We start from the raw sequence: 27149 nt of genomic DNA on the forward strand, positions 1-27149 counted from the left end.
CTGCCTGCAAAATGTGGACTAAGTTTAATGCTTTAAGTACTTTACAATTTATTAAATCTGCTTTGAAGCTACCTAACTTAAATCTTTTTAGTCTGTTGTAATATAGTTGCACATTTTTGGCACATTACCAATAACCAACTGAATACATCTTTCAAACTGGCAATAAAGAAGCAGAGTATAAAAACTCAGATGGAAACCTGAGCCTAAATTGATCTTTTTGACTGAATTACTTGTCTCCTACTTTCAAGACACAAGACACAAAATTAACTGACAAATATACTCGCTGTATGTTTGTTGTACACTATATATTGTTCTAAGGAATTGGGACTCAGCATTGGAGAAAAAAAGTCAAAAATCTCTTCTATAGTGGTGCTTGTAATCTGCTAGAGGAAATCAAATGGTAAACAAATAAAGTACATTATAGACTAAGACAGGTGGTAAAAAGTATGTCAAAGGAAAACAAGGCCAAGAAGGTAGCCCAGGAAAGTGGCTAGGGAGTGCTGGCGGGGGTTGCCAGTTTCAACAGAGTGGGCAGAAAAGGCCTCCTGAGTGGGAGGTGTTTGAGCAGGTTTCCACAAACACCTACAGGAGGTAAGAGAAGTCTGATGGATACTTGGTAAAGAGTATCCTAGGCAGAGAGAACAACACACTGTGGGAGGAGGATGCCCCTTCTATGGAGGGACTGCAAGGGCTGAGACAGAGTGAGCAAGAAGAAAACTAAGGGGAGATGAACGGGAAGAATAATGGGAACCACCTCTATGGGTCATTGCAAACTACTGAGGGCACTAACTTTTATTCTGAATGTGATATAGAAAGATGATGTGTTCTGAAAATATCTGTAAGGGAATACGAGATCATATAAGAAATTCACTCCAGATCCAGGAAGTGCAGATCATTCTAAGAAGCACCAACAAACAATAGGAGTCACAAAAATGGGGAGACAGAGAAACAACCCCCCATCGAAAGGAAACGTAGAGTCCCCAGAAAGAGTGCTAAATGAAATAGAGGGGAGCAAACTATCAGATATGGAATTGAAAGCATGTATTATGGAGAAGCTCAATGAGCTCAGCGGAAACTACAAAGAACTCCAGAAAAACTACAGTGAACTCCAGAAGAACTATAAGGAACTTACTGAGAATTATACCAGCATCAAAAAGGACATGGAAGCTATTAATAAGAGCCAGGAGGAAATGAAGAATACGATCTCTGAATTGAAGAACACAGTAGAAGGAATTAAAAACAGGCTAGAGGAAGCAGAAGAACGGATCAGCGAGCTGGAGGACAACGTACACAAAAACTCCCAGACAATGCAACAAAATGAAAAAAGACTGAACAAGACTGAAGAGGTTCTAAGACACCTGCAGGACAACATGAAACGTAATAATATCCGTATCATAGGAATTCCAGAAGGAGAAGAAGAAGAGCAAGGAATAGAAAACCTCTTTGAAAAACTAATGACAGAAAACTTTCCTAACATGAAGAGAGAAAGAATCATGAAAGTCGAGGAAGCACAGAGGGTCCCAATGAAGATGAACCCCAACAGGCCCACCTCAAGACACATCATAATTAAAATGGCAACATTCAAAGACAAAGAGAGAATCCTAAAAGCAGCAAGAGAGAAACAACTAATAACATACAAGGGAGCTCCAATAAGGCTATCATCAGATTTCTCAGCAGAAACACTACAAGCCAGAAGGGAATGGCAAAAAATATTCCAAGCAATGAAAAACAAAGGCCTACAACCAAGAATACTCTACCCAGCAAGGCTCTCATTCAAAATGGAAGGTGAAATAAGGAGTTTCCAAGACAAAAGAAGGCTAAAAGAATACATCTCCACCAAACCAGTATTGCAAGAGATACTAAAGGGTCTGCTTTAAGAAGATGAAGAAACAGAAAGAGACAGAGAGGAACTCGAGTACAAAGGGGGAAAATGACAATGAATAAGTACTGAAAGAAAGAACGAACTTCTACCATTTGCAACAACATGATTGGAACTAGAGAGAATTACACTTAGCGAAATAAGCCAGGCAACAAAAGAAAATTACCTTATGCTATCACCTGTTACAGGAAACTAATGAACAACACAAACAAATGAGCAAAATTGAACCAGAGGCAAGAAGAATGTCAAATGCCTTGCAACTGGAGGTCTTTCCGATAAGACAGTCCTACAGATTTAGAGACTTGTATGTGGGTTATGTTGCATAAATTAACATGTGTTTTCTGTTTTCAAAGGGCATAAGCCTACGATCTCATTGCCTGAGTGATTGTCTGTACGTATAGGCCTCACTTAATCCTGTCTACATTGCTGCCTCCTGAGACTCAATGGTTTGGCTGAACTAAGTGGCTGGGTTGGTGAAGAACGGGGTGGTCTGTGGGCTTCACTTTAAAACTGGTTTCTCTTTTCTATCCTAATGGCTTGGACAGAAAGAGCCCAGAGGCCTGAGAGGGGGGAAACCTAAAATATTTCCCTCAGTCCAAACTAAGTATAATGGGCAAAAGGGTTTTGGACAGGTGAGATGTACCTGGCATACCTTCCTCCAAAGAAGCCCTTCTTTTCCCTAATGTGGGACATTGAAAAATTAATACCTGTCTTTTGTCATCTAGTGGTTACGGATTGAATGATGTCCTTTAACCCTGTTGCCCCCAGAATACAACAAGGATGCCAGCCTGTTAAACCAAGCATGCTGTTGTCCAAAGACAGCCAACCAACCTGGAGTCTGCACGATCCTTCCCCTTGTGGGAAGGCCACTCTCCCCTCCACACCCCCACTCTTATTTGGGATTTCTTGACCCAAGGGTAGGTAGGACAACGACCATGTCCAGCTTGAAGCAGCTAGAGGAGTTCGAGACCTTCGTCCATTGTCCTTTATAAGATTGTAAAGGGTCTTAAGTCTGAGAGGGAGGGATTGTTATTTTTTATTGTTAAAATATTTAACTAATTAATTAATTATTTAAAAAAAGAAGAAGAAGAATATATGAAAGGGTGAGGCAGGAGAGCTTGTATGTACGACCCATGGGCATGGACTGGGGGAGGGGATTGTTGGGGAAGGGGGGTGCTGGGTGGAGGGGAGCAAAGGGGAAAAAATGGAACTATTGTAACAATATAATCAATAAAATATACTTAAAAAAAAATAAAATCACTTTTGAAAAGAAAAAAAAAAAAAAAAAAGAAATTCACTCCAAGATTCATCACACTTGGAAAAATACCATTCAATGATATCACTCATGTTTTAAATAATTACCTTAAGTTGATTATTGATAATAGTCACAATAGTCTTTTAAAAAGTTATTAAATAAACAATTATTTATATATTTATTTAGGTTCTACCTTATTCTAAAAATTAAATTTAAGCAGATAAATTTAGCCATGTGTTATATATGTCAGTTACTTACCTAGTAGGATCTTTAGTCTCAGATAGGATCTCAAGAAGTTCGTCATTAGACAAGAAAAAGAACCTGGGGAAGAAGAGACGTTTCTTTTCCAAATATTCATTGAGTCCTTTAAGAATGAGTTCCAAAAGTTCGTTAGATTTTTTCAGCCTTTCTAGTATTTTCTCAATAGTTACAACTGTCAGAACACGTTTATCCTAAAAATAGAAGGGGAAAAAAACACTCAACTCAAAAATGTTATATACTAGCTTTATATTCATATTACATTGAGATTACATACCTTTAATCAAAGTTGATGCAAAATTTAAAGTAAGTATTTATTTTTAAAAAGTATTCTTATATAATCAATGCTTCTTTATTTAGGTAAAAGTCATGTTGACTTGATTCTCAGTGATGTTCACAATTTCTCATTCTAAGTTGGAAGTGTGAGACAGAAAGTGAGCAAGAGGGTTGAGACTGGGAGCGGGAGAAGCAACACTGAACTCACAAGAAGGATGAGGGAACAAAATATAGTATGAGATCTGTTTGTCTTTTATTCTTTGAGGAAGTGTACTTTAAAAGATGTCATTATAATTATTATTTTGAATATTGTTATCAAAAATAATAAAACAATACAATCCCCGTTTTAGAACTATAGATAAAAAAGTAAGGTTTGGGGTGTGAAGAGCAAGGAGTTTTAGATAAAGATCTTATGAGGCAAAGAACTGAACTTGGAACTGCATTATAACACGCTTGCTGAAGACTGAAGTTCAAGCTGTGTTCTTCCTGAACTCTAGTCTAGAGTTTAGGACTGCTCTGCCTTTAAGTTATGGATTTCTGAATGTCTATCACATGAAAGTGTCACTGTGAGTTGTTTGCTCTAAAGTGATTCAAATACAATCTCGTATTTTTTTAAAATGCTTGCCTTTATGCTGTGGGATTCAACATAAGAATTATCACCAAAGGCTGAACTTAAGGATTGATATTTTTTAAAAAGCAAACAGCTAATTTCGTAAAATAACCATACAAGCAACCACTGAGTTTATGAAAATCTTTAGAAATACATATTAAAATGCAATCTAGATATAAAATTTCATTTTAATTTTTCTTTTTCTTTAACACATGATTGATGTCATCTAGGTCAAGTCTCAGTCTTCCAATTCAAATTCAGTTTTCACCATTGACACCAATGACAAAGTGAAAAAAGTTATGTACTAAAAAAGCTTAAAGGTGTTAAAGGGGGAACTAAAACACACTAGGGGTTTTCATTACCAGGCCAAATAATAAGCCTTGTGAGAATAACACCAGTGCATTTATTAATATAAGTAATCGGGCATTTAGAAAATTTATATGAAATTAGGTCAAGAGAATATTGTTAAAAATTAAACATAGAATTTAAAAATTAACTAATTACATTTATTTTTGGTACTCAGGCATGACTAAGAGATAAATCAAGAATGTCAGCTGTAAATTTTTTCACACAGAAATTTTATACCATTGCAGGAGTGTCCAAAGTATGTCTTTGTTAATTGAATGTGTCAGAAAAGGAAAATAATTTTTTTCTTTGTTTTAAATGACAACAATGTAACTTGGAAACACAGCAATTAAATCAAAGAGCAAAATAACTATTGTTAATACCTGTTTTCTCAATAAAAGAGGTTCATATGAAATATGAAACATGATTAGATTCAGTTATCTTTAAAGAGACAGAATTTTAGAAAGATGTTATTATATTTCCTAACAGTTTGTTTTAAATACACATTTTTTTTAAACATACAAAAAGAAGCAGGTCATAGACTCAGGGAAAATGTAAACGCGCTGTTCATTCAATAATGGACTCAATGTCCTTTCGTACTCCTGAATCCAACAACCAAAGCGCTGTGCTTAGAGTGCCACCTTCTGGAAAACGTGCCTTTCTTTGTTGGGGAGAAAAATGGCTGAATGGTTGCCAATAAATGTGAAAAATTCCTTTCACAAATTAACCATATTTGTTTTTAGTCACAAAGAATTTCTTGCAATGTTGCTATTTTGGATCTGAGATTTGAAAGTTAAAACAAAATTCAGCTATTTAAAACAACAGTTCATATTTCTTTCCCTAGCTATTACAGTTACAAATTAAATACTTCTGGAAACTCAGCATTCAAGTAAAAATTTTAAATTAAATTCCTGAGATCAAAACTATTTAACCAGATTAGCTCAATTACTCTTAGCCAAATATGCTGGTTCTAAATAAATACAGTCAATAATCTATGTAGCTTTGTATGTGGACTTTATATATATATGAAAGAAATCATCTCATGACTGGAAACTAAGCTACCTTCACTCTCTGCCCGTGAGAATAAGCACAATAAAGACTGCGTGAGATTGAGGAAAGCACAGGCCTGGTTCCTCACCCACATTCTTCCTTATTACCCGTGTCACCTTGGGTCATTTACTTAACCCAAGTCTCTCTTTTCTTATCTTTAAAATGGGGATAAGAACTCTTTCTAAAAGTTGTTTTGAGGACAAATTAGATAAAATATTTGAAGCACCTAATATGGTGCCTAGAACACACATGTACTTGAAACTACTCTTTGTATTTCCCTTCCATGGCCGGTCTCTTAACGAGAAAGAGGGAAGCAGATAGATACCAATCTGTGGGAAAATGAATCACATCATTCAGTCAGTTATTGTGGAGTTAACATAAGTATTTTATAATTTGTCATGCTTCAGATAAAATATTTACCATAGTTCCTCAGTTTGTAAAAAATACTAATTGCTTTAACTCTCAAACGTTCCCCAGTCTAGACAATATTATCATTGATATTCTTTTCATATTACTCAATATGATTATTCATAGCTCATTGTGTATACACTGGCATATGCTGGGTGACATTCACAGAATAGATCAACTGGTCAACTATATAATTAAGTGCCTTCTGTTGAAGTGGTATCTTTTATTAAACATTTACATGGAGAACAAATATACTCATATTCTATTCAGTGATCCTTTATACCTATTCCCCAGACTTCCTTGTTACTAAACTTTCAATCTTGTTTCTTCTAAGTTCTTGTTCATGCAGCCAAACTGCTGGCTACTGAGCATGATCAATGTAGATCCGCACTTCTGATCATCTTCCTTTCTAAGCCAGGTTAAAAAAAAAACAATCTAATACAGTCACTGAAGGTGTGCCTACAGGAAGGATCACCTTGCTACTGCTCTCTTAGGCCACCCTTAACTTGGACTATAATTTCTACTTCTGTGTGGTGCAGGGATATTTTGCAGAAACATCTATAAACTAATCTCTGACTTACTTAAGTCATATCAAGGGTATTCTGGCATTTCAACTTTATTTAAGTATGCTACCACATAAGTCGAGTTTTGGTCAAAAAGGCAAATAAACAGAAACACTCACATCTCCTCGACTAGCACATTGAAACCAGAATCTCTGGTAAGCCCGCTCACATCAACACGTTTTACTGCATATAACAGGCTCTCTCCTTACTTGACAAGCACAATTATTGTACATCGCCTTGCACATTCCTCAGGCTTCTGGCAAACGAGGCTCTGTTGTGTGAGGGTCAAGGTATCCGCATGCAGTCAGATCCACCCAGGTGGCCCATTCCCAGTTTTCACCAGCCTACTCTTTGCCAATAAGTAAACCACCTTTCACAAAAAGCTGATAAGGCTGTGAATTAAATCATATTGTAACTTGACAGCCTTTTGGATCAGAACCTGCGGCTCATTTTTGGTTATGTCAAACTTGTCAAACTTGTTGCTCTGAGAAATCAGAGGCTCTTCGAGGGCAATAACAGAAGCTCCTTAGTCCTTTGACCATGTCTTGAGCAGAGTTTACACCCTGAACTACACCATTTATTCCTTTAATATCTCCAGTGTTTTATAAACCTTTCAGCCCCTCTCACACCCCTTGCATTTCAAATTCCTACTATGTTGACCTATTCCAGCAGCCACTTGGTCCACCACAGCATTGCCTATAATATAGACTCTTCATTCCAGAAGAATCAGAACATGACTTAAGCAAGTGATTTTAGTACTACATGCCAGATACTACCAGTGTTCCGTTTTCAAATGGGAGCTAGATTTTCACTACCCTAAAGCCCATTCTTGAGGCTCTGATATTTTTATTCTTAGTAAAAAGAGAGATTTAACATATGGAATTAAATGATTACAAAATCATTGGAAGGTCCATGCTTCCAGGAGACTTCTGGACTGTGGAACTGACTTCCCAGGAGTGTTACTATAATACCTCTGCCCCAACTAGGACAAAAGGCCACCACCACTAGCCCACTTCATTCATGAACACATGGTGGTGGCTGTGATTCCAGGGATCAGGAAGCCACCATCATCACCTCCTAAACACCCATAAAACTAGTAACCAGACATTAAAATCTTCTTGGCAAATAAAAAGTCATGTCATCTTGCTTGACAGCAGAAACAGCTAAAATGGCAAAAAGGTGGCTGTAATTTCACTTATGGCTTCCAAATTCCAAATGAGTGCATCTAATTGTTGAAATCTAATTCCCTTCTGGAAACTTAGATGCTACAGTGTCTGGAAGATGAGGTTTTTAGCTTTCCAGCTCTCCATAAGGTGAGATGCTTGGTGCCATGTGATCATATTTACTACAGTAAAGAAAAATAATCACTTCTAAGTTTTTGGCTTAAGCAATAGGGGGAATGTTGTTTATATTTACTGAGGTGGGGAAAAGGTTTGGGGAGAAAAAATTCAAGAGCGCCTTTTCCTGCCTGGTATGGATGAGTCAAAGGTCAAGTTTGGGTGTGTGCAATATACATGATAAAAGATTACCCAATTCTTTCACTTCCAAATGGTGGACAATAACTGGCCCCATCATAGAGAGGGGGCTGAGAGAACCCCGAGAAGCATTTTCAGGTACCTATAAAAAGAGGAGGTTAATATCTTCTCAAACTAGAAGTCTGCTCTGTCACCACGTGTGACGACTCGCTCCAGTGTTCTCAGAGGAGGAAGAGAACTCTGGGAGAAATAGGCATATTTCTATTTTAGGGTAGAAAAATTTTAAGATAATAGACTTCCTAATCTACAGTATTGTAATTGATCAAAAAACCAATGGAGAAATTTTCATTCATTTAGTGATATCATTTAAGAACTAACATTTCTTCTATTTTAATCTTAACTTCCATTAACACAGAAACCATGCTTTGCAGGCAGTAAATGGATGTCTTTTGAATTGAATACAAATCATACCTTTTTCAGTGTTACAGGCTTTTATTGAGTTCCTTCCTTAAATTGTGATTCCATTTATATGTGGAATGTAATGAACAAAAAAAATTAACAAAATAGAAACAGGTTCATAGATACAGAGAACAGACTGACAGCTGTCAAGAGTGGAGGGGGACATGGGGGGAGATGGGTAAAAAATGTGAAGGATTAAGAAATAAAACCCTCTTAGCTACAGATAAAAGTACGGTGATTACCAGAGGGAAAGGGAGGTGGGGGAGGTAGAAGAGGGTAAAGGGGGGTAAATGGTCTGGAAGGAGACTACACTTTGGATGGTGAACACACAATACAATATACAGATGATGTAGTATAGAATTGTATACCTGAAACCTACATAATTTTATTGAACAATGTTACCCTAATAAATTCAACCTTAAAAAGGAAAAAAATTGTAAGTTCTCCTGCACAGTACTTGTGTGTTGATTAATTGATTGCATTTTGTTTGTATATGTGGGGCTCTTTAGATTTATCTTTGCAACTCCTTTTTTTTTTTTTTTTTTTGGTCCCTACAGCATGTCAGTGGTGGTATAGCTTATAACAAGGGGCCACAGAATAGATGGAGCATCAAGTGCTGAATCCAAGATCTTTTTATCAGAGCACATGGTAAGAACTACAACTAGACCCAAATGTCACTAAATGATGCCAATTCAATTTGGACTGAAAGAAGTAATTAGGACAAAATATCTATTTTTCTCTTGATGTTCCTTGTTCCTCGAGTCTAAAATAATATCTGAAAAGGAAATGTATATGGGAAAAAGAGAGTAGCTTATTTGGATTGTTTTAAAAACAAAAATCAGGTCATTTCAATCAAATAATCACATTCTCGGAATTTTTACCTACTTGTGTGACACTTTTCATTATATCTCTCCATGTTTTATCCACAGTTGTAAATCGTCTGCCTTCCTCAGGCATTTGAGACATAATGTCCGGAGAACTGAAAATGGGCTCCAAATACAGCCACGTGGCTTGGACCTTAAGCCATTCATCCAGAATCTCCTGCAGCAGCAGGAGCTTGCCCTCCCACTCTCTGAGAAGAAAAACACAGTGGCTCTTGTCAACAGCAAACCAAACAGCATTTCAGATGACTAAACTCAAAATCATGACTGGACTGTCAATCTTGTATGCAATGTTATTCCAATTTCCATCATCTGCCTTCTTTCAAAGATAAATCACTAGATTTGTTTTACAAAATCTATGTTAAAATAATAGCATCGACATTTATGCTTGCATAGATATACATGTTATGACATACCTAGCCGCCCTGGCTGGTGTGGCTCAGTGGATTGAGTGCCGACCTGCGAACCAAAGGGTTGCTGGTTCGATTCCCAGTCAGGGTGCATGCCTGGGTTGCAGGCCAGATCTCCAGCTGGGGGCGCACAAGAGGCAACCACACAAGGATGTTTACCTCTCTCCTTCCCTTCCCCCTCTCTAAAAATAAATAACAGAAATCTTAAAAAAAAAAAAAAAGACATACCTATCCTCAAATAGGCTAGTTCCCACATACGCCATAACAATAAACCTTACTGCAATCCAATTCCATGGCCAGAGGGCACAAATTGAAAAATGGGATTTTGGAGACAATGAAGGGCATTCTGAACTTCTTAGGAAAAGTAGTTATATCCAAGATTCATTTCCTTTAACGTTATTTTTTTTTTTCAAATTGGGGCTCATCAAGGTTTTATTTCCAGAAAAAAAAACCATTTCAATTTATAAGATGTAACTGGCGTTTGAAGAAAAATCTACATAACCCTGAATATGTTAGTGTGACATTCATGAGGAGGAAGCACTTTGGAATTTATAATAGGTTATCAGTTCATTTCTAAATATAAAAAACAAAAACAGTAAGTTGATTTCCTCAAGAAAAAATATTATAGTTACACCATAAACTAATGATTTAACAAGCACTTTCTAAGGTCTCAATACATACTTGCTCTATCCTCATATTCTCACATCTATACCAATGGGGAGACTAAGGCACTGAGAGGTAAGTACCACATTCAAGTTCACCTAACTAATAAGTGATAGACCCAGATTTGAACCCAGGCAGCTCTAAACCACTATGCTATACTAGCTAACAAAGCTACGAAGAAGAATGACTAACAGCAATAGAACTTAGAAATGGGACATTAACACATTACACATTACACAGTGGTGATCGGTAATTTTAGATTGTTAAAACCGGGAAATATAAATAGGAGTTCTAAAAGTCACCAGGCATTTTCAAATGACTTAAAATGCTTTCCTTTCACTGTTTGTCAATGAATTTGTTTAACCTGTTTCCACAAGAAGAAATGAATGCCTCTGCTTTTTCCTGGTGCTCTTCCCTCTTTCTCCATCTAATCCCTGACTGGCAGAAAATGTTCCCACTGGCTAACCGTCTCGCATGTAGTCTTTAAAAACAGAACCTAGATATACCACTTTCAGAGTGTTCCAACAATTAGTCCTGATGAGCACACTGGAGGGAGCTAGGCAGCAGGCAGAGCAGTCAGACAGGGAAACAGAGACCAAGCCAGCGCATGCTCAAGTTTAGGGTAATGTATCAATAACCAAAGGCGGATACTACCAAGGAGTCGGCTTTCCTTGCCATGCAAGTTCATACTGAAGATAGTTGTCTAATTTGGATTTACTCTCTTCTTAAGGTAAAATATAAACTTCTTAATACAAATTATAAAAATTGAAAAAATTGACAGATGGGATGAAAGTTTAAATTAATCAGCTGTTAAATGCTTAAAATAACCAGACTAAAATCACAGTTTCACTCTTTCTCACTAATATAGCAATCCTTCATGCATATGAGTGGAAATTACAACAGACTTACAGGGATTATCTATAATAAACTAATTATTATATCTGAAAAATGACATTATTTTCAATTTCATAGTTTATAAATTCTATACACTGTGTTCATAGACACAAATTATTTTTGAGTCAAATATTAAGATCAAATTGTAGGCAATAAAAATGAATATCTAGAGGCTGATTGTCCACTACCCTTTCTTACGAATACAGATGATAGCTAAAAATCAGTACTCTCCCAAAAGCAATGAAGGTTATCATTTCTTACAATGAACTATTTAAAATATTAAGTATAAAATGCAGAATCAATTAAAAAAAACCTCTACATTACATACAAGTGATTACTTTGGTAACAAAATAAAACAGTGTTGATTTCGATAACATAGTGTAAACATTTCATAAATGTATCACTTTACCTCATTTGTTTTTCATAAGGCTTAATGAAAGGAGATCCTCGCATTGTCTGTGTCTTGATAATGTGGTCATCCAACAACATCTGAATTTCATCAACTGATGACAAAATAAATGTTCCAGATTCTCTATAAGGCAGAACGACAAATTCCATTGTATCCCACTCATTAGTCATCTTCTCCATGGACTTTTCGAGAGAATATTCTTTGCTAGCTGCTTCACTAATACCTTCAAATCTATCTAAATATTGTTCCAGATTCATGTCTAGAAAAGGGGAGACAGTGGAGTCATCTGCTGGCTGCAGGGGGTAACCAACAATTTTGGACATGGCCTCCCAGTGCCTGGGGCGCAATCCAGGATTGCAGATCACTTGAATGAGAGGAATGTGCTGCTTGAAATCTTCCACCTTTGCTCTTACTTTTTTTGTCATTGCCAATGCATTTGGAGAATCATGGAAAGTTTTCTCCAGCTTGTAGAGTCCTCTCCAGTAATTTCCCACATCCGCTTCTACTTGGTCTGGATTCACCTTGTGATACGGTCCTTCTGTCCATCCTCTATATTTATTGCTAAATTCAACAGCAGTTTCATAGAGACGAAGATAGGGGTTCAAACCATCTTGGATTTTTTTGCGTTGAGGATATATTGATGGTGGCCAATCAAATGCTTCCTCTTCAGCATTAAACTGCTCAATCTGGAAGAAGAGGTATTAAATTTATTACTCCGAAAGGGAGTGATATTCAAAATTAAGCTTTAAAAAATATTCATATCAAATATGACCCCCAAAACACTCACTAAGCCCTAAGGCAGTGGTTCTCAACCTTCCCAATGCCGCGACCCTTTAATACAGTTCCTCATGTTGTGGTGACTCCCAACCATAACTAAAGCATAGTGACTAATCACACAGCCCTGGCTGGTTTGGCTCAGTGGATTGAGCGTCGGCCTGCGAGCTAAGTGTCGCTGGTTCGATCTTCCAGTCAGGGCACATCAGAGAAGGAAAACTCTGACTCCAAAAAACCTCCGCTGCCTTGCGGCATACCTCTTCAGGGGAAAGGCTAAGGGAGTAAACCCCGACAGAAAATCCGGAGCCGGAGTCCCTAAGGCGGTTTGACATTGTAGTCAACACCGGCAACTCCTGCGGCGCACCTGAAGCCAAGCTGTATTGACTCCGTCTTTCCCTTGGACCCTTCAGCTGCGAAGAGAGGGGGGGTCTGCTGCATGGGCAACAGCAGACCCTCCATATCACCCTGCCCAGGCTCTGTAGCTTCAGCTTCGCTGGAGAGGACACTCCAGCGTCATCGCAAGATGTCGATTCAACACGGGAGGAGACAGATACCGTGTCACTCCCGAGTCGGACTGCACAGCCATTCTCGGCAGTGCAGATAGACTCTTAAGAAGCTACACCATCGTCTCTCGAGACGGACGGCTGCCGACGAGTGACTAATCACAAACACAATATGTAATTATATATGTGTTTTCCGATGGTCTTAGGCGACCCCTGTGAAAGGGTCGTTTGACCCCCAAAGGGGTCATGACCCACAGGTTGAGAACCGCTGCCCTAAGGTTAAACTTATATTAGGTATAATCTAGAAAAAATGAGCAGTAGTCTCTCTATCCTGTTCTAATTTCCAGACAGCAATGACTGGTTAAGTTCTTAACACAGTAAAATAAATTTACGTACATAAAGAAGCCTCTGCCCATCCAGATGTACTGAGGATATATCTTTATTTATTAATTAACAAGAACCTAAGTACTTTTGACATACACAGCATTGTGTTAGGTACTGTGGAAAAAATTTAAAAAGTATTATATTGGAAAGTACAAACTCCAAGGAGTTAGTAATCCAGCCGAGGAGACAGGACATAGGTACTCAAAAGTTATATAGCAATTATTCAATAGTAATATAAGCAAGAGAAGAGACATCTTCGAGCAGTAGCTGTGCAATGTAAAATGAATAGTATATACAAAAAATGCTATCACTCAGAGGCTAAAGAGCATGCTAAAGTCATTCAGCCACAAGAGCTTTGTAGAGAGGATATAACTGGAGCTGGGTCTTGAAAATAAAAAGGATAAGAAGAGGCAAAGAAAGCAGTAATTTCATCTTAGTTTAGTTGTGAAATATGTGAGGATGTGGGTGGCTTAGAGGAGAAATCTATAGAATTGAAACGTGAGCTCGTTATATAAATTATGCAGGTAACTTAAAATTTCAGTGGCATCGGTTATATAAAATCAATAGTTTATTTCTCTTTTCTCAACATGTGTTTACATATTTGTGATTATTATAAACTAATTACCTGATCTGATAAGATACTAAAATCTTTCAATGTAAGAAAAACGGTAGAGTATTGTAATATGGTCTGATTTCATATTTCCCCTTTTTATTAAAAACCACAATTAAAAATGTCAAACATCTTACATGACCAACAATATGGCTTTTCCCCCTTCCAGCTTCTCCTAATGAGAAAGCTGATTTCTAAAATGGCAATAATGGGAACAAAGTAGCTTGATGATAATTGACCTAATTTAAAAATACAGCCACCAAATCTAGGCTGGTTTCTAGGAAGATGAGAAAACTAAACAGTAACCAGGTGCCATCACATGACACAAATGTTTAAATGACACAAAATAAGTTAAGAAGCAGATGAAGATAAAATTCACTCCTTCAAATAAAAGATGATGGCCATTGAAGTGTTATCACTCTTAATAGAAAATGGCAATGCCATTCCTTGAAGCCTGTCTGTAAAATCTATCTGTGCCATGTATATTATTCTCTGATTAAATGTAGTTAAACTTCTTTTATTTGAGTCTATTTCTTAGAGATGAACATGCAACACAAATTCAATACTTTTTTTTTAACTAATTCATCCTCTTAAGAATTTTCGAACAATACCTTTTCTGCTGCTAAGTCCAACTTGCCGTTCAGCACTTGAGCCTTTTTCAGGTATCGCTGTACATCCTGGAGATCTCCAAAGGAGTAAAACTCTTCTGACTGCTTAGCATAGCTCTCCAGTTCCTCCGCAAACCGCTCACACCGTAACTAGTATAATAAAAACAATGTTTGCTCTTACATGTTTGAAAGTTAAAACCCCTGGGCATCAAGAGAAAATGTAAATATTTGTTAGCTCTGGGGGGGTGTAGTTAAGAGGGTGAAGGGATGGGTCAAAAAAGAAAAAGAACTCAGACATGGACAACGGTGTGGTGATTGTGGGGAGGGGGTGAGGGTGGGGAGTAAAATAAAATAAAATAATTTCCACTTGGGGGAAAACAATATAGAAATTTTATTTTTTACACGACAATAAATAAATAAATATTTGTAAGGACTATCATAATTATTATTAATATACTTTGATATGGGCAAAATATAAAAAAGGGATAATCTAGAAAATAACTGGGATTCAAAATATACAGAATTTTTAAAAGTAAGATTTAAAACTAATGATTAAAATTCCTATGATGGACAAATTAGAGAAAGTTTACCCTTATGCTATCAATGTGAGAAGTTTTAATAAAATGATTAAGAATGTGTTAGACAAAGAGTTTATGCTAACAAATGATTTATAAGCACTTGGAAAAGCCCATCATCATCAAGTATGGGGCTAAAAAAACTCCAATTTTTAAGAGCTGTAATGATATTTGAGGCATTTTTACAAACAACTGGAAAAACATTTTAATTGTGTTCTGATATTCAAATATCTCTTTAATTAGCAATACTAAAACAAAGAACTCCAAGGTTATTTTTCTTGTCCTATAGGTTTGCCTCTCAAGAAATGTGTAAGGTAAATAAAAGCCAAAAAACTATAGCTTTCCAATATAAAACAAGTCTGTGCGTGCTTGTGTTTTAATGAGAAAGGCTTATTACAAAATTGTCATTGGTAAGGCATTCCAAATTAAATACATCTAAAAAAATAGTTCTTAATAAAATATGTAAAAGTCAAATCTAGGTTATTCAAAAATAGATTTTATAGATTATCTGGGTTGGTTTCTGTCCTCTTTTCTTTGGTTTCCTGGCAAATTGATTGCTTTGGACCAGCAGGGGAATGAAAATGAGAGAAAAAATTTCATCAGCATTATGTAGTCTGTAGAATAGTATATTTTACAATAAAATATAGATAATTCTGAGCCACCTAAAATTTTCTAAGACTCAATTATAAGTAACTTAAGTGTCTAATATTTATTATTCATGATGTTTTCTACAAGCTTTTAAAAATTCTGAAATGGAGTAAATGTAAAACATAAGTATAGACTACAGTTTAAAATGAAGTGTTTTTGTTTGTTTAAGTCTATGAATTATTCTCCAAACAACACATTCTGACAATTAACTGTGTTTGCTATAGTGTGGTAGGAAGATTCGAGGCTTGCTCTCAAAGGACGTCCCTGCTGGCTGACTTGGAACAAGCCTCGTCACTTTGGGAACCTTCGTTTTTTCGTTTGTAAAATGAGACCGAAAATACTAAGTCATTTACTCAGACCATAGCTATGGCGTGCTCACGGCGTTCTTGTATGTCGCGCATTGTACTGGCCGTGGGATGTAAATGGAAAAAAGATCAAAACAAAACAGCCCTGCTATCAAGGGGCTAATCTTCCAGTGGAGAGAGAGACTTGAAAATCATAACGTAATGATCAGATAATCGGCCCCGAGGAGATGTGCTGCAAGTGCTGTGGGAGAAGAAGTGAAGCAGCACAGGGGTCTCAGAGGTCTCCTCAGAAAGTCAAAGGAATATACTAGACAGGCAGGCATTCGTATGTGTGCTCACAAGCGTGTTTCAGGGCCAATGGGAAAAATGTGCAAGAGAGGAGAGGTGTGGGAGAGCAGGGACATGAAGGCTGCTCAGGGTTACTGGAAAGTCAAGAGCAACGAGTGGGAAGAGTTAGGAGATGAGGCTGGACAGGTGGACAGGGAGAACCATCTTATATATAGGACAAAAAATGGAGCAGTAATGCAGCATCAACTTATTAAAATATATTTTAAGCCTCTAAAAAAGGTGAGAGTAAATTAAATGTAGAGAGAGATGATTCTAGGCATGGTACTTGGGTGAGTTTCAGCAATTATAAGATGAGAAGGCATATTTCATCAATGGAGCTTTGACACTACGTGATAAAAATAAAATAACTCAAAGGAGCGCTCACTATGAACTGTATAAGATAAATACTATTTTTTATGAATGGTCACATGTGGGCAATGTATTTGGCTGTTTTCTCTCTTGAAAAAAAATTAAGAAATGACACCACATCAATCAGTATATATACTACCTTCTACTAAGATTTATAGTATGAGAAAGCTCAAATGTCTGACCTGTGAAAGAGTTGAGTTACAATGCTACATAAGAAGTTAAAACTGAAACATCTCCGGAAAAAGAAAATAATTTAAAATATCTATGATGCCAACCTTAAGACCTTCTTGATATTGTTCTGTTTTGTCTTTAAGAATTTTCCTGTGTTCATCAAAAATTTCATCCATTCTTCCATACCACTGGAAAACATTATTATTTAGCCTAATATCTGCCGGAGAAAAGTTCATACATTCAATAAGGAAAGCGAGGCAGTTTTTAGAATCCACCAATTTCTGTCCCAGTTCAACCATATCAGTTGTCTCTACTTTCTGAATATAAGCCTGAGGGGAAACAAAATTTACAGATGGCATTTTAACGAACAGCTCATGTCAAAAAACAGCCTGAAGAAATACACTGCATAAATATGTACAGACCTCTTAGAAGTACTATAGACTTTTGGTTCACAATAAATGATGGCAGTACAGTTTAGTCTCTTCAATCCCAAACACCTCTACTAAAATAGCAGGGTGGGGGCGTAAAGAAAATACTAAACAACACACAGAAAGCACTGGAAAACCAGAGAAGACTGCTATGGGTTTCTGGGAAGTACGAAGCAGATGCTATCTGAGTACTATTTATTCTTTCAGAGTAGCATTTCTGGGTACCTATGATGTGTCTGACACCGTGTGTGGTGCTGGCAATTTCGTGTGACAACAAACAGACCTGCAGTGACCTTAAAGAAGTTCTAGTCTAGTTGGGAGGGTAAGAGGGACTATCAGTCAAATGTAAAACACCAAAACAAATGTAAAATTGCAAACTTGCCAGAGACAATGTGTTGCAACCCTCTCCTCGGTTATAAATCTAAAAAATAACCAAGGGCAAATTTAACAAAAAAATGTGCTAAATCTAGATGAGGAAAACTATAATACTTTATTAAAGGACATTTAAAAAGTTCTGAATATAGAAACATGTTAAGATGTAATATAAATATGTAAAATTTCCTCCAATCTATAAAATCAATAGAACTTCAATCAAAATTGCAGTTACATATCTTAATAATATAAATGCTGAAGAAAACTTGCTACCTGACTGAAAAATGAGAAAACTAGCCATTACCTGTAACTACCTACATTCATCTGCCCTATCTTATACTCCACCTCACTGTCTATGAAGTAAATGCTTCTGCTTTTTTGATGTTTTTAAAACTCTTTTTAATCTCTAATCTTCATCTTTCTGGTGCTCTCTCTTTATTCTATCTCTCTAATGTATATATAACATTACATATTCGAAAAAATAGAATTCACAGTAAACTATAAAGAATCATTACCTTAAAGAGAAGAATTATAAAAAAAGAACTTTTATATTTCACTTTGCACAATCCCATATTGTTTAAATTTTTATTTTTGTAATTAGGAAGAAAAAACAAGTAACATTGCCAAGAAATCTTTCATTAATATGTCACCTAAATTAGACTAAATGTTTTTATGTTGCAATTCCAAACAAATAAGAAGCAAACCATGGTGGCTTCCACAGGTAACAAAATGTCTAACTGAAAATATAGTATTTTTGTGATTTGGTTAATCAGCTTTATATATAGTTAAACGGCAGGGTTTTTATTTTCCTTTTCTGATAATGAATGACTAACTTCTATAATGGATAAATTGAGAAGCTATTTTGCCTTTGCAACAATGAACTTTTTTAAGGTACAGAAATCTTTTAAATAGCAGTTAATAAATCCTATTGGCTAAGTTTACTATGAACAATAGAAATTCATAAGAAATAATTCCAAATTCCTAAATATTATCAGTAATGACTAGGAGGGTAAGTAAATGAGACTCTTCATAGTCAATATCCATTTCTCCAAAAGAATGTACAGTTATGAAACTTTCCCGTTATGTTTATAATTGCCCATAATCAAAGCATCACTTGATGTCTTACAACACATATAAAATATACAAATATTCTAAAAGAGAATATATATAGGCCTGTGTGTATTACACACACACACACACACACAAATTCACACACTAAGAATGTTAATCCCATACAAAAACATTTTAAAAAATAGAACTCCTTCACCTCCGGCCAAAATGGAGGTGTAGGTAGACACACTTCGCTTCCCCAAACAACTGTAAGAAGGATCACAACTAATCTATAAACAAACAAACAAAAAAAACAACCAGAACTGCTAGAAAACCAAACTGTATGGAAATCTCACAACCAAGGATTTAAAGGAGAAATATTCATTCAGATGGGCAGGAGGGGCAGAGAGGGGGAGCCAGGGCAAAGAGGATGCAGTGTGGTGGCAGCCAGGTGGCAGCAAGGCAGTGGCCAGAGGAATGGGTGGTCCCACATTCATGAGTGGCAGATAAAAGCCAGGAGGGGCACCTGGGGTGTGATCCCAGTTGCAGGCCAGACCACTGGGTTCCAACACTGGGAAAATAAAGACTCATTGCTTCTGACTGTGAAAACCAATAGGGGTGGTGGTGGCAAAAGAAACTACCCGGCTCTCAGAAGAGTCCATTTAGAGGGCCCACACGGTCCTAAAACATATGCAAACCCACCCGCTCTGGGAACCATCACCAGGGTAACAGCTAGAGATGCATCAGTTGCATACGGGAAGTGGGTGAAGTGACTGGAAGTGGGGCGAGTGCCAAGCAAGCAGCACTGTTCCCTCTCTGATCACTCCCCCACATATAGCACCACAAAGTGGTGAAACATGCCACCCCACATTGATGAGTGCCGAAGTCTCTGCCCCATACAACATAACAGGTGTATCCAGACAGGGAGTCAAAGCAAATCTACCTGATATACAGAAACAAACACAAGGAAGCTGCCAAATTGAGGAGACAAATAAAAATGGCCCAGATGAAAGAACAGATCAAAACTCCAGAAAAAGAACTAAGTGAAACAGAGATAGCCAACCTATCAGATGAAGAGTTCAAAATACTGATGATAAGGATGCTCAGAGAGCTCAATGAGTATGGCAAACACATACAGGAAGAAATGAAGGCTACACTAAGTGAAATTTTTAAAAAATCCATAGGGAACCAATAGTGAGGGAAGGAAGCCATGGTTCAAATCAATGAATTGAAACATAAGGAAGACATGAACAATCAACAAGTACAGAATGAAGAAACAAGAATTAAAAACAAAAACAAAAAATGAGGAGAGAATAAGAAGACTCTGAGACATCTCCAGAAGTGCCAACATGTGAATCATAGGGATGCCAGAAGGGAAAGAGGAAGAGCAAAAAATTGAAAACTTATTTGAAAATAATGAAAAAAACTTCCCTAATTTGGCCAAGGAAATAGACATACAAGTCCAGGAAGCACAGAGTCCCAAATAAGTTGGACCCAAAGAGGACCACATCAAGACACAACATAATTAAAATGCCAAAGGTAAAAGATGAAGAATCTTGAAAGCAGCAAGGGAAAAAGAAAGTTACCTACAAAGACTATCAGCTGATTTCTCAAAAGAAACTTTGTAGGCTAGAAGGGACTGGAAAGAAATATTCAAAGTGATGAAAAGCAAGGACCTTATAACCAAAATGACTATCAATCAAAGCTATCATTTAGAATGGAAGGGCAGATAAAGTGCTTCCCACATAAGGTAAAGCTAAAGGAGTTAATCATCACCAAGCCCTTATTACAGGAAATGTTAAAGGGATTTACTTAAGAAAAAGAAGATCAAAACTATGGACATTAAAGACAACAAAATCACAATTATCAACAACTGAATCTAAAAAACAAAAGTAAAACAAACAGCAAACAACTAGAACAGGAGCAAAATCATAGATACGGAGATCATATGGAGGGTTATCAGTGAGGAAGGGGGAGATTGGGGGAGAAGGTACAAAGATCAAGAAGCATAATTGGTAGGTACAAAATAGAAAGGGGGATGATAAGAATAGTAAAGAAAATGGAGAAGCCAAAGAACTTACATACACATCCCCTGGACATAAGCGAAGGGGGGCATTGCTGAAGAGAAGGGGGATACTAGGTGGGTGGGGGAAAGGGACAACTGTAACAGCATGATCAATAAAATATACTTAAAACTAGAACTCTTTTTGTTAGAGGCTGATATGTAAGAGTTGGTTCTAATGATTTTAACGAACCTTTGTTTCAGTGAATAATTTAAAATGTGTATTATTATTTGAACTCCTTTTGCAATTTCCTTCCTATACAAAGGTTTGAATAATTTTTACATGTTTTGCTTCAGTATTTTAAAATCTAAAAATAAAAGAGTTTTATTTTGCATCTTGGGAATGCTAGAAAGTTTTTTTTTTTAAGATCCTATAAAAGCTTAATGTTATAAGAATGAAAAAGGAATAAAATGAAATAGTGACTAACTAGTTGTTTTATACTATTTTATTCACCATTAGTTAGTCTTCAAGCATAGAAAGAAGTAGCATGAAAAATGAGACATCCACTATTTTGAGTACCATAAGTCCTATGCTCAAAACATAATATATTACAGCAAAGTACAACAAAAAATTTTAATATATTATAAAAGATAGCCTGTAGGAAATAAAAATGTTACTTAAGGATCAAATATTTGTTGATTAGAAAAATGAAAGGTGGTCACTTATCTCAGGTGTCCAAGACAGTTCTGATTTATGTCTTTAGCATGGTAATAATTAACAGCGCTCTCAATAACCTCCTGGTAGATCATAGCTTTAGTACTTCACCTCTCCCAGCTTCTGTGACCTATAGTGTCCTCTCACCCTGACTCTCTGGCCATGTGACTTGCTTTGGCCAATGAGATGTTAGCTAATATGACACAGGGAGAAACTTGAGAAGCATTTGTAAAATTGAGATAGTTTCTGAGCTCCTACCTAGTTATGAACATGCCCAGGTGAGCCTGTTGGAATTTAGGACAAGAGGAACAGTCAAATTGCTAAATATAGTTATACTAGTTAATCCAACTGAGAACTAGCTGGCCTAGTTCAGTGAGTCATCCAAGTGAGGCCAGAAGAACCATCCAGGAGTGTCCAGCCTAAATTGCCAAATTGCAGTCTGATAAGCTAAGTATAAAAAAAGTATTTTAAGCCTCTGTTTTCACTTTTGGAGGCATTTGTTATTGTATTATCATGTTAATAATTATAAAAGCTGTGGAAAAAAAGGAAAATATATACATGTGCAATGATAAAGACTTTATAGACAGTACCTTCATTTCCATTAGTTCCGCTGTATTTGGAGGAGTGCTAAGAGCTTTTTCAGCTATCTTCTCAAATTCATCGCATAAACTGAAACAACAGACAAAGGCAACCTTATATAATTAATTTCATCCCTAAATATGTTACTGTATACTACTGAATGTTCCATTACATGAAAAATAAAGTAAGATTATCTTACCTATATGACATCTAATGAATTTAAAGCAAATTTGTGTTCATTTACTTAATACCTATTTAATGATCACCTGTTATATTCCCAATTATAATATTAAGTGATACAGAAATGGATGAAAGGTAACAATGGTTCTCAAGAAGTTCACAATCCATATGGAAGACAGAACCATGGACAATCACTTCCAGCCAGAGTGGTAAGGGCCCTAGCAGAGAGTTAGTTAAGATGGCATGAGAAAAACTGGCACAAAGGAAGGGAATGATTAACTCTACTTGGAGGGCACGGTTTAATTGGGCCTGTATGCTCAGAAACTTCTGGTAATATGCAAATATTTCCTACTGATTTAGGTTGTGGTCTGTACACACAATGAACCTACTGTGAGGTTAAAAGAAAATGTGGTGGATCTTAAGGAAGTCCAGATAAATTGTATAGACAGTTCTTCAAGAAGTTGGACATGAAATGAAGGAGAGCAGAAGAGCAGAGTGATGATATGATTGTGGGAGAAGGGATGGGCTGGGTGCGGGGGAGCACTGGGGAAAAAATGGGACAACTGTAATTGAAAAACCAAAAATAAATAAATAAATGAATAAATAAATAAATAAAATAAATCGCACAAAAAAGAAGAGCACAGTGATGATGTTGGTTTAAAGCAGGGGGTTGGAAGAGGGTTTTGAACATGTTCGTAAATTTCAGAGGTGGAGTCACAGTGAAGGAGAGATTCAATACAGAGAGATGATTGGTGGATTCTGCTCCACAGGAATTAAAAGCAATGGGGTTGAGCTCACAGGTAGGGAGAACTCTGAATGGTGTAACAGACTCTTGCTCCCTGAGCATGTGGGGAGACAGGTATAAATGGGTTCCTGGAGAAGTGAGTTGAGACATATAGGGACAAAAGTTAGTGGCATTCATATCTAATGGTCCCTATAATAGTCCTGGTATGGCCTCTGTACATCCAGTGAGTAGTGAGAGGCACAATTAGGAGAAAAAAGGGAAAAGTGGAAGTGGCTTGAGCTCAGAGGGCAGTTAAGAGGCAGGGAAAATATCTGTGAAATTAAAATATATATTTCACTCAGCATGAAAAGCTATATGTAAAAGATATTTTCACTATTCTTCCAGGCACTTTTAAAGGAAAAGGTGCTTTAAGCTGCATATATGATTCAGGTTCCTAGATAAGCTACCCAAAGCCAAGTCCTCTTTCACTTAGTGACTTACCCCTCACCTCTAATCCCCCACAGTGTCTGTGAAAGGAACACAAATTGCTCTTAGATCTTGGAATACACCAAGCCATTTTCATACCTTATTCCCTTCTATAAATATTTTCTGGAATTATTTCACCTACACTGTTCACCTGGCAAACTCCAACTCCTCTTTCAAAATAAATTCACACATCACTTCCTCTTTGTAGCCTTCCCTGATTTGCCCCTCTCCCCCAACCTCTACCCTGAAAGAAAATTGTTTCCTTCTTTGTTCTACTTCTGTGGCTCAGTACAGCACTTACTGTGCACTGTAGTAATTTACTGGTTTGTACATTTATTTCCCCTTCAATTCTGTAACTTCCTTCAGCAATTATATATCTATTTAGAGTCCCAGTATCTAGTATTTTGCCTAACACATGGTAGGCAAATAAAGCTTCCTTCAGGTTTCTTTGCAGCCTGAAGGAAATAGTCTTTTTAATAATTTATTTTTTCTCTAATATCATAACTATAAAAAAAAAAAACTGATTGTCCCCTCCCCCCCATGTACGTAACTGATACCAGAAAAGAGGATACCAGAGCAACACTACTATCAGTTGCTGGAAGACTAGTTATACTTCCTGTCTTAAATAAACAGGTATTCTTCTTTAGCATTCTGTCAGTTTACTTAATAGGTCAGTTTTCCTAAAAATCTTCAGGTTAGTCAACAGACGAGTTTTCAGTTCAGACAAAAAGTTGTTATGGACTTGAAGAGTAATTACAGCAAGGTGAAGTTCCAAATGTGAGTGTCCCTTAGGTCCCATGACAACTACTGTGTAAATCCACTTTGAATAAACATACTTTGTGTATTGATTATACAGATTTAAAAATCTGAACTTAGATAATTTCCACCTCACTTGTGCAAATGAAACACAAAACATTTTAACACCGTCTTAATTTAAAAAATTGGGAAGTCACATTTGTGATGAAAAAAATAATACTAACAATCACCAAGTAACACTTAAAGCCAAATAGAAATAAGTTTGGCATTATCTGTTCTTTTGGGTCATTTATGATACTGCCCTAATCCATTCCTTTAGTTGAAGGACAGTTGATTCTATTTCATATCACCCCCCCAATAAAAATATAATTAATATCACATAAATACCTTGTATTTAATTCTTGATGATCTCTGATCATTTTAGCTATTAATTTTCCACAAATAATGTCTGCTCGTTTCACCAAAGCTCTGATTAATTCCTCACAATGCATTTCAAACATTCCTAAACGAACAGTCTACAATGTTAAGTAACAAATATTACTTTAATAAACATGAAAAAATAAGATTCCACAATTTTGCCTTTCTTATAATATTAAGTTTTGTGTGTGTTATTTAATAAGACTGAAGGTTTCTTTTTTAATATGGTGTAGACAGGTTTTCTAAATACTCATTTGTTTTTATAACTATCTTCTAAATAAATCTCCTTGAAGTGTTCGTTATCTTGGAAGCCAATTCTGTTTCAGGACAATAATGAATATATGCATAAAAACTCTGGAAAATTGAGTTATTGTTAAATAGTATGGGATTTAAATGTTATATTTGCTCTGTACACAAAGAAACACATTTATCTTCAGTGGGCTTACTGGGAACAAAAATGGGCCATAGCCAGTAATTTCCACCTGCATTACTATGTAGGGCACGAGGGCAAGTTCGGACACGAGTTTCTGGAATTCAATTTCAGCTGGATGGAAAGCTTAGATATGCCAACAACAGTAATTACAAAAATGATGTCATGATTAGAGAAGAGGCTGATGTGCACAGGAGTATAATGAAAGAACTGAAGAGAATTATTGATGACAGTAAAATTGCAAAGGAAGATGATGCTTGTGGCCTCCCTCTGACAGGGCTAGCCGAGAGGAGCTTGAAATTTTAATTGGAGATTACTTCATCAAAAGTAGGTTCTCTTATTGATGTAAATCGATCAAAGGATCCTGAAGGACTTCGAGTATTTTACTATTCACTACAGAACTTGAAATGTTGAGTTTTTAGTCTTATTGGATTACATTTCAAGATTAAACCAATCTAAATTATATGGTTTTTTGAAACTATTTTTATGTTTAATTAAGGTAAGGATAAGAGAGGGTTTATTTGTCATTTACAATATTGGGATTTTTATGAATGTGAGGCAAACAAATTTTTTGTATGCAAAGTGAAAATAAAATATGTAAACAGGACAAAAGTAACATGTTAATGGTATAAAGTTTAGAAACTATTAAAAAGGACAAAAGGAGAAAATTTTAATTTGCCAGTCTCCTACTAAACAGAAGTAACCATATTTTGATATAATTACCATATTTTCCAAAGAATTTATAAACACTAAAGAAAAAAATTAACTTCTTGGAATTTTTGAGACATCAAATTAAAGTACCTAACAAGTTAGGGCAGACTTGTAGTTAGACTTTCAGCTCTAGGAGAACAAGAACCATGTCTGTTTTGTCTCCCTCCAAGTGTCTAGGGCTTACCACAATGCTTGGCAAATGGAAAGCCTCAATAAACACTTTTCTTTTTTATAGTAATGGTCTAAATCTTTCCCTGATAAACCTGGGAAAATATCATTAGGTACAGAGAGGAGTTGTACAAAATGGGTCCTTTACCTTTCTAGATGTGTACTGTATTTCCTCTATAAGTTTTTGGTATTTGCGAATTTCTTGTATTATTTTCTCGTAATGATGGCTTTCTGCAAGGAAAGCATCAACATCTCGCTCAGCTTTCCTGGTGATCAAAAAATCATACTTGTCATAGAGTCTGAGGTGCTCCGTGGGTGCTATGCTCTCTCTCATTATCACTTCCTTAACCTTTTCTTTGTGAGCTTCAACAATTTCATTCCGAATGGTCGGTTTCAAGGTTGTTGGTTTAGAGTTACTTTCCTAAACAAAGGGAAAGAAAAAGAATGTTAGTCATTTAAAATGCCTAATATTAAGGTAACTGTGTCATTTATCTTTGTAAAAATGCCAGTCTTACCATACTGACATTCTTTTCCATTCACACGTTCTTTTTGATTTTCTAATCTCTATAGAAAGATATGTAGGCCTATCAAAGCAGTATTTTAAATATCTAGGTTTCATATAACTTTTTCGTTTTTCCTTAAGGCTACTTACCCAGTGTGTTTTGTTTTTCTAAATGGATTATATAACAGCCACTCAAAAAATATACACAAAGTAAGGAAATATAAAAAAGAGCAAAATCCACATTTTATTTGTGCAATTGCATATGCTAGTTTTATAAGGTACTGCTTGCATGGTACACTATTTTTAAAAATAAGCCATCTTAATGTCACATCATCATACTCTTTGGTCATAGTACTTTTTCACATGAAGGAATAATGTATCTAGGGCAAGAAAAGATTGTTTTCCCATTCATTGACCTCTGATCTTTGATTCTGTGAACAGCAACTAGAGCAGACTAAAATCCCTAGTTGAAAATTTTTGTTCTGCTATCACCATTAGAATCATGGTGGGCAAGAATGGC

At 36.3% G+C, this 27149-nt stretch overlaps 1 protein-coding gene and 1 pseudogene across 2 annotated transcripts in view; one reads left to right on the forward strand and one right to left on the reverse strand.

Moving 5' to 3' along the window:
* The window catches only part of DNAH7 (dynein axonemal heavy chain 7), a 226978-nt gene that overhangs the window by 158129 nt on the left and 41700 nt on the right, over positions 1-27149 (reverse strand). For both annotated transcript variants that reach the window (XM_090282024.1, XM_090282032.1), the window contains 8 exons: positions 26276-26548; positions 24789-24916; positions 22267-22345; positions 17214-17438; positions 14718-14864; positions 11836-12521; positions 9464-9650; positions 3393-3586 (listed from right to left, as the gene is read on the reverse strand). In XM_090282024.1, the coding sequence (XP_090138150.1) occupies positions 3393-3586; positions 9464-9650; positions 11836-12521; positions 14718-14864; positions 17214-17438; positions 22267-22345; positions 24789-24916; positions 26276-26548 (1919 nt within the window). The remainder of the gene's footprint in view (positions 1-3392; positions 3587-9463; positions 9651-11835; positions 12522-14717; positions 14865-17213; positions 17439-22266; positions 22346-24788; positions 24917-26275; positions 26549-27149) is intronic.
* Positions 25414-25707, forward strand: LOC150022427 (protein mago nashi homolog pseudogene; annotated as a pseudogene).

The sequence above is a fragment of the Furipterus horrens genome, unplaced genomic scaffold (assembly GCF_987537825.1).
Source record: "Furipterus horrens unplaced genomic scaffold, mFurHor1.1.pri manual_scaffold_1, whole genome shotgun sequence".
NCBI lineage: Eukaryota > Metazoa > Chordata > Mammalia > Chiroptera > Furipteridae > Furipterus > Furipterus horrens.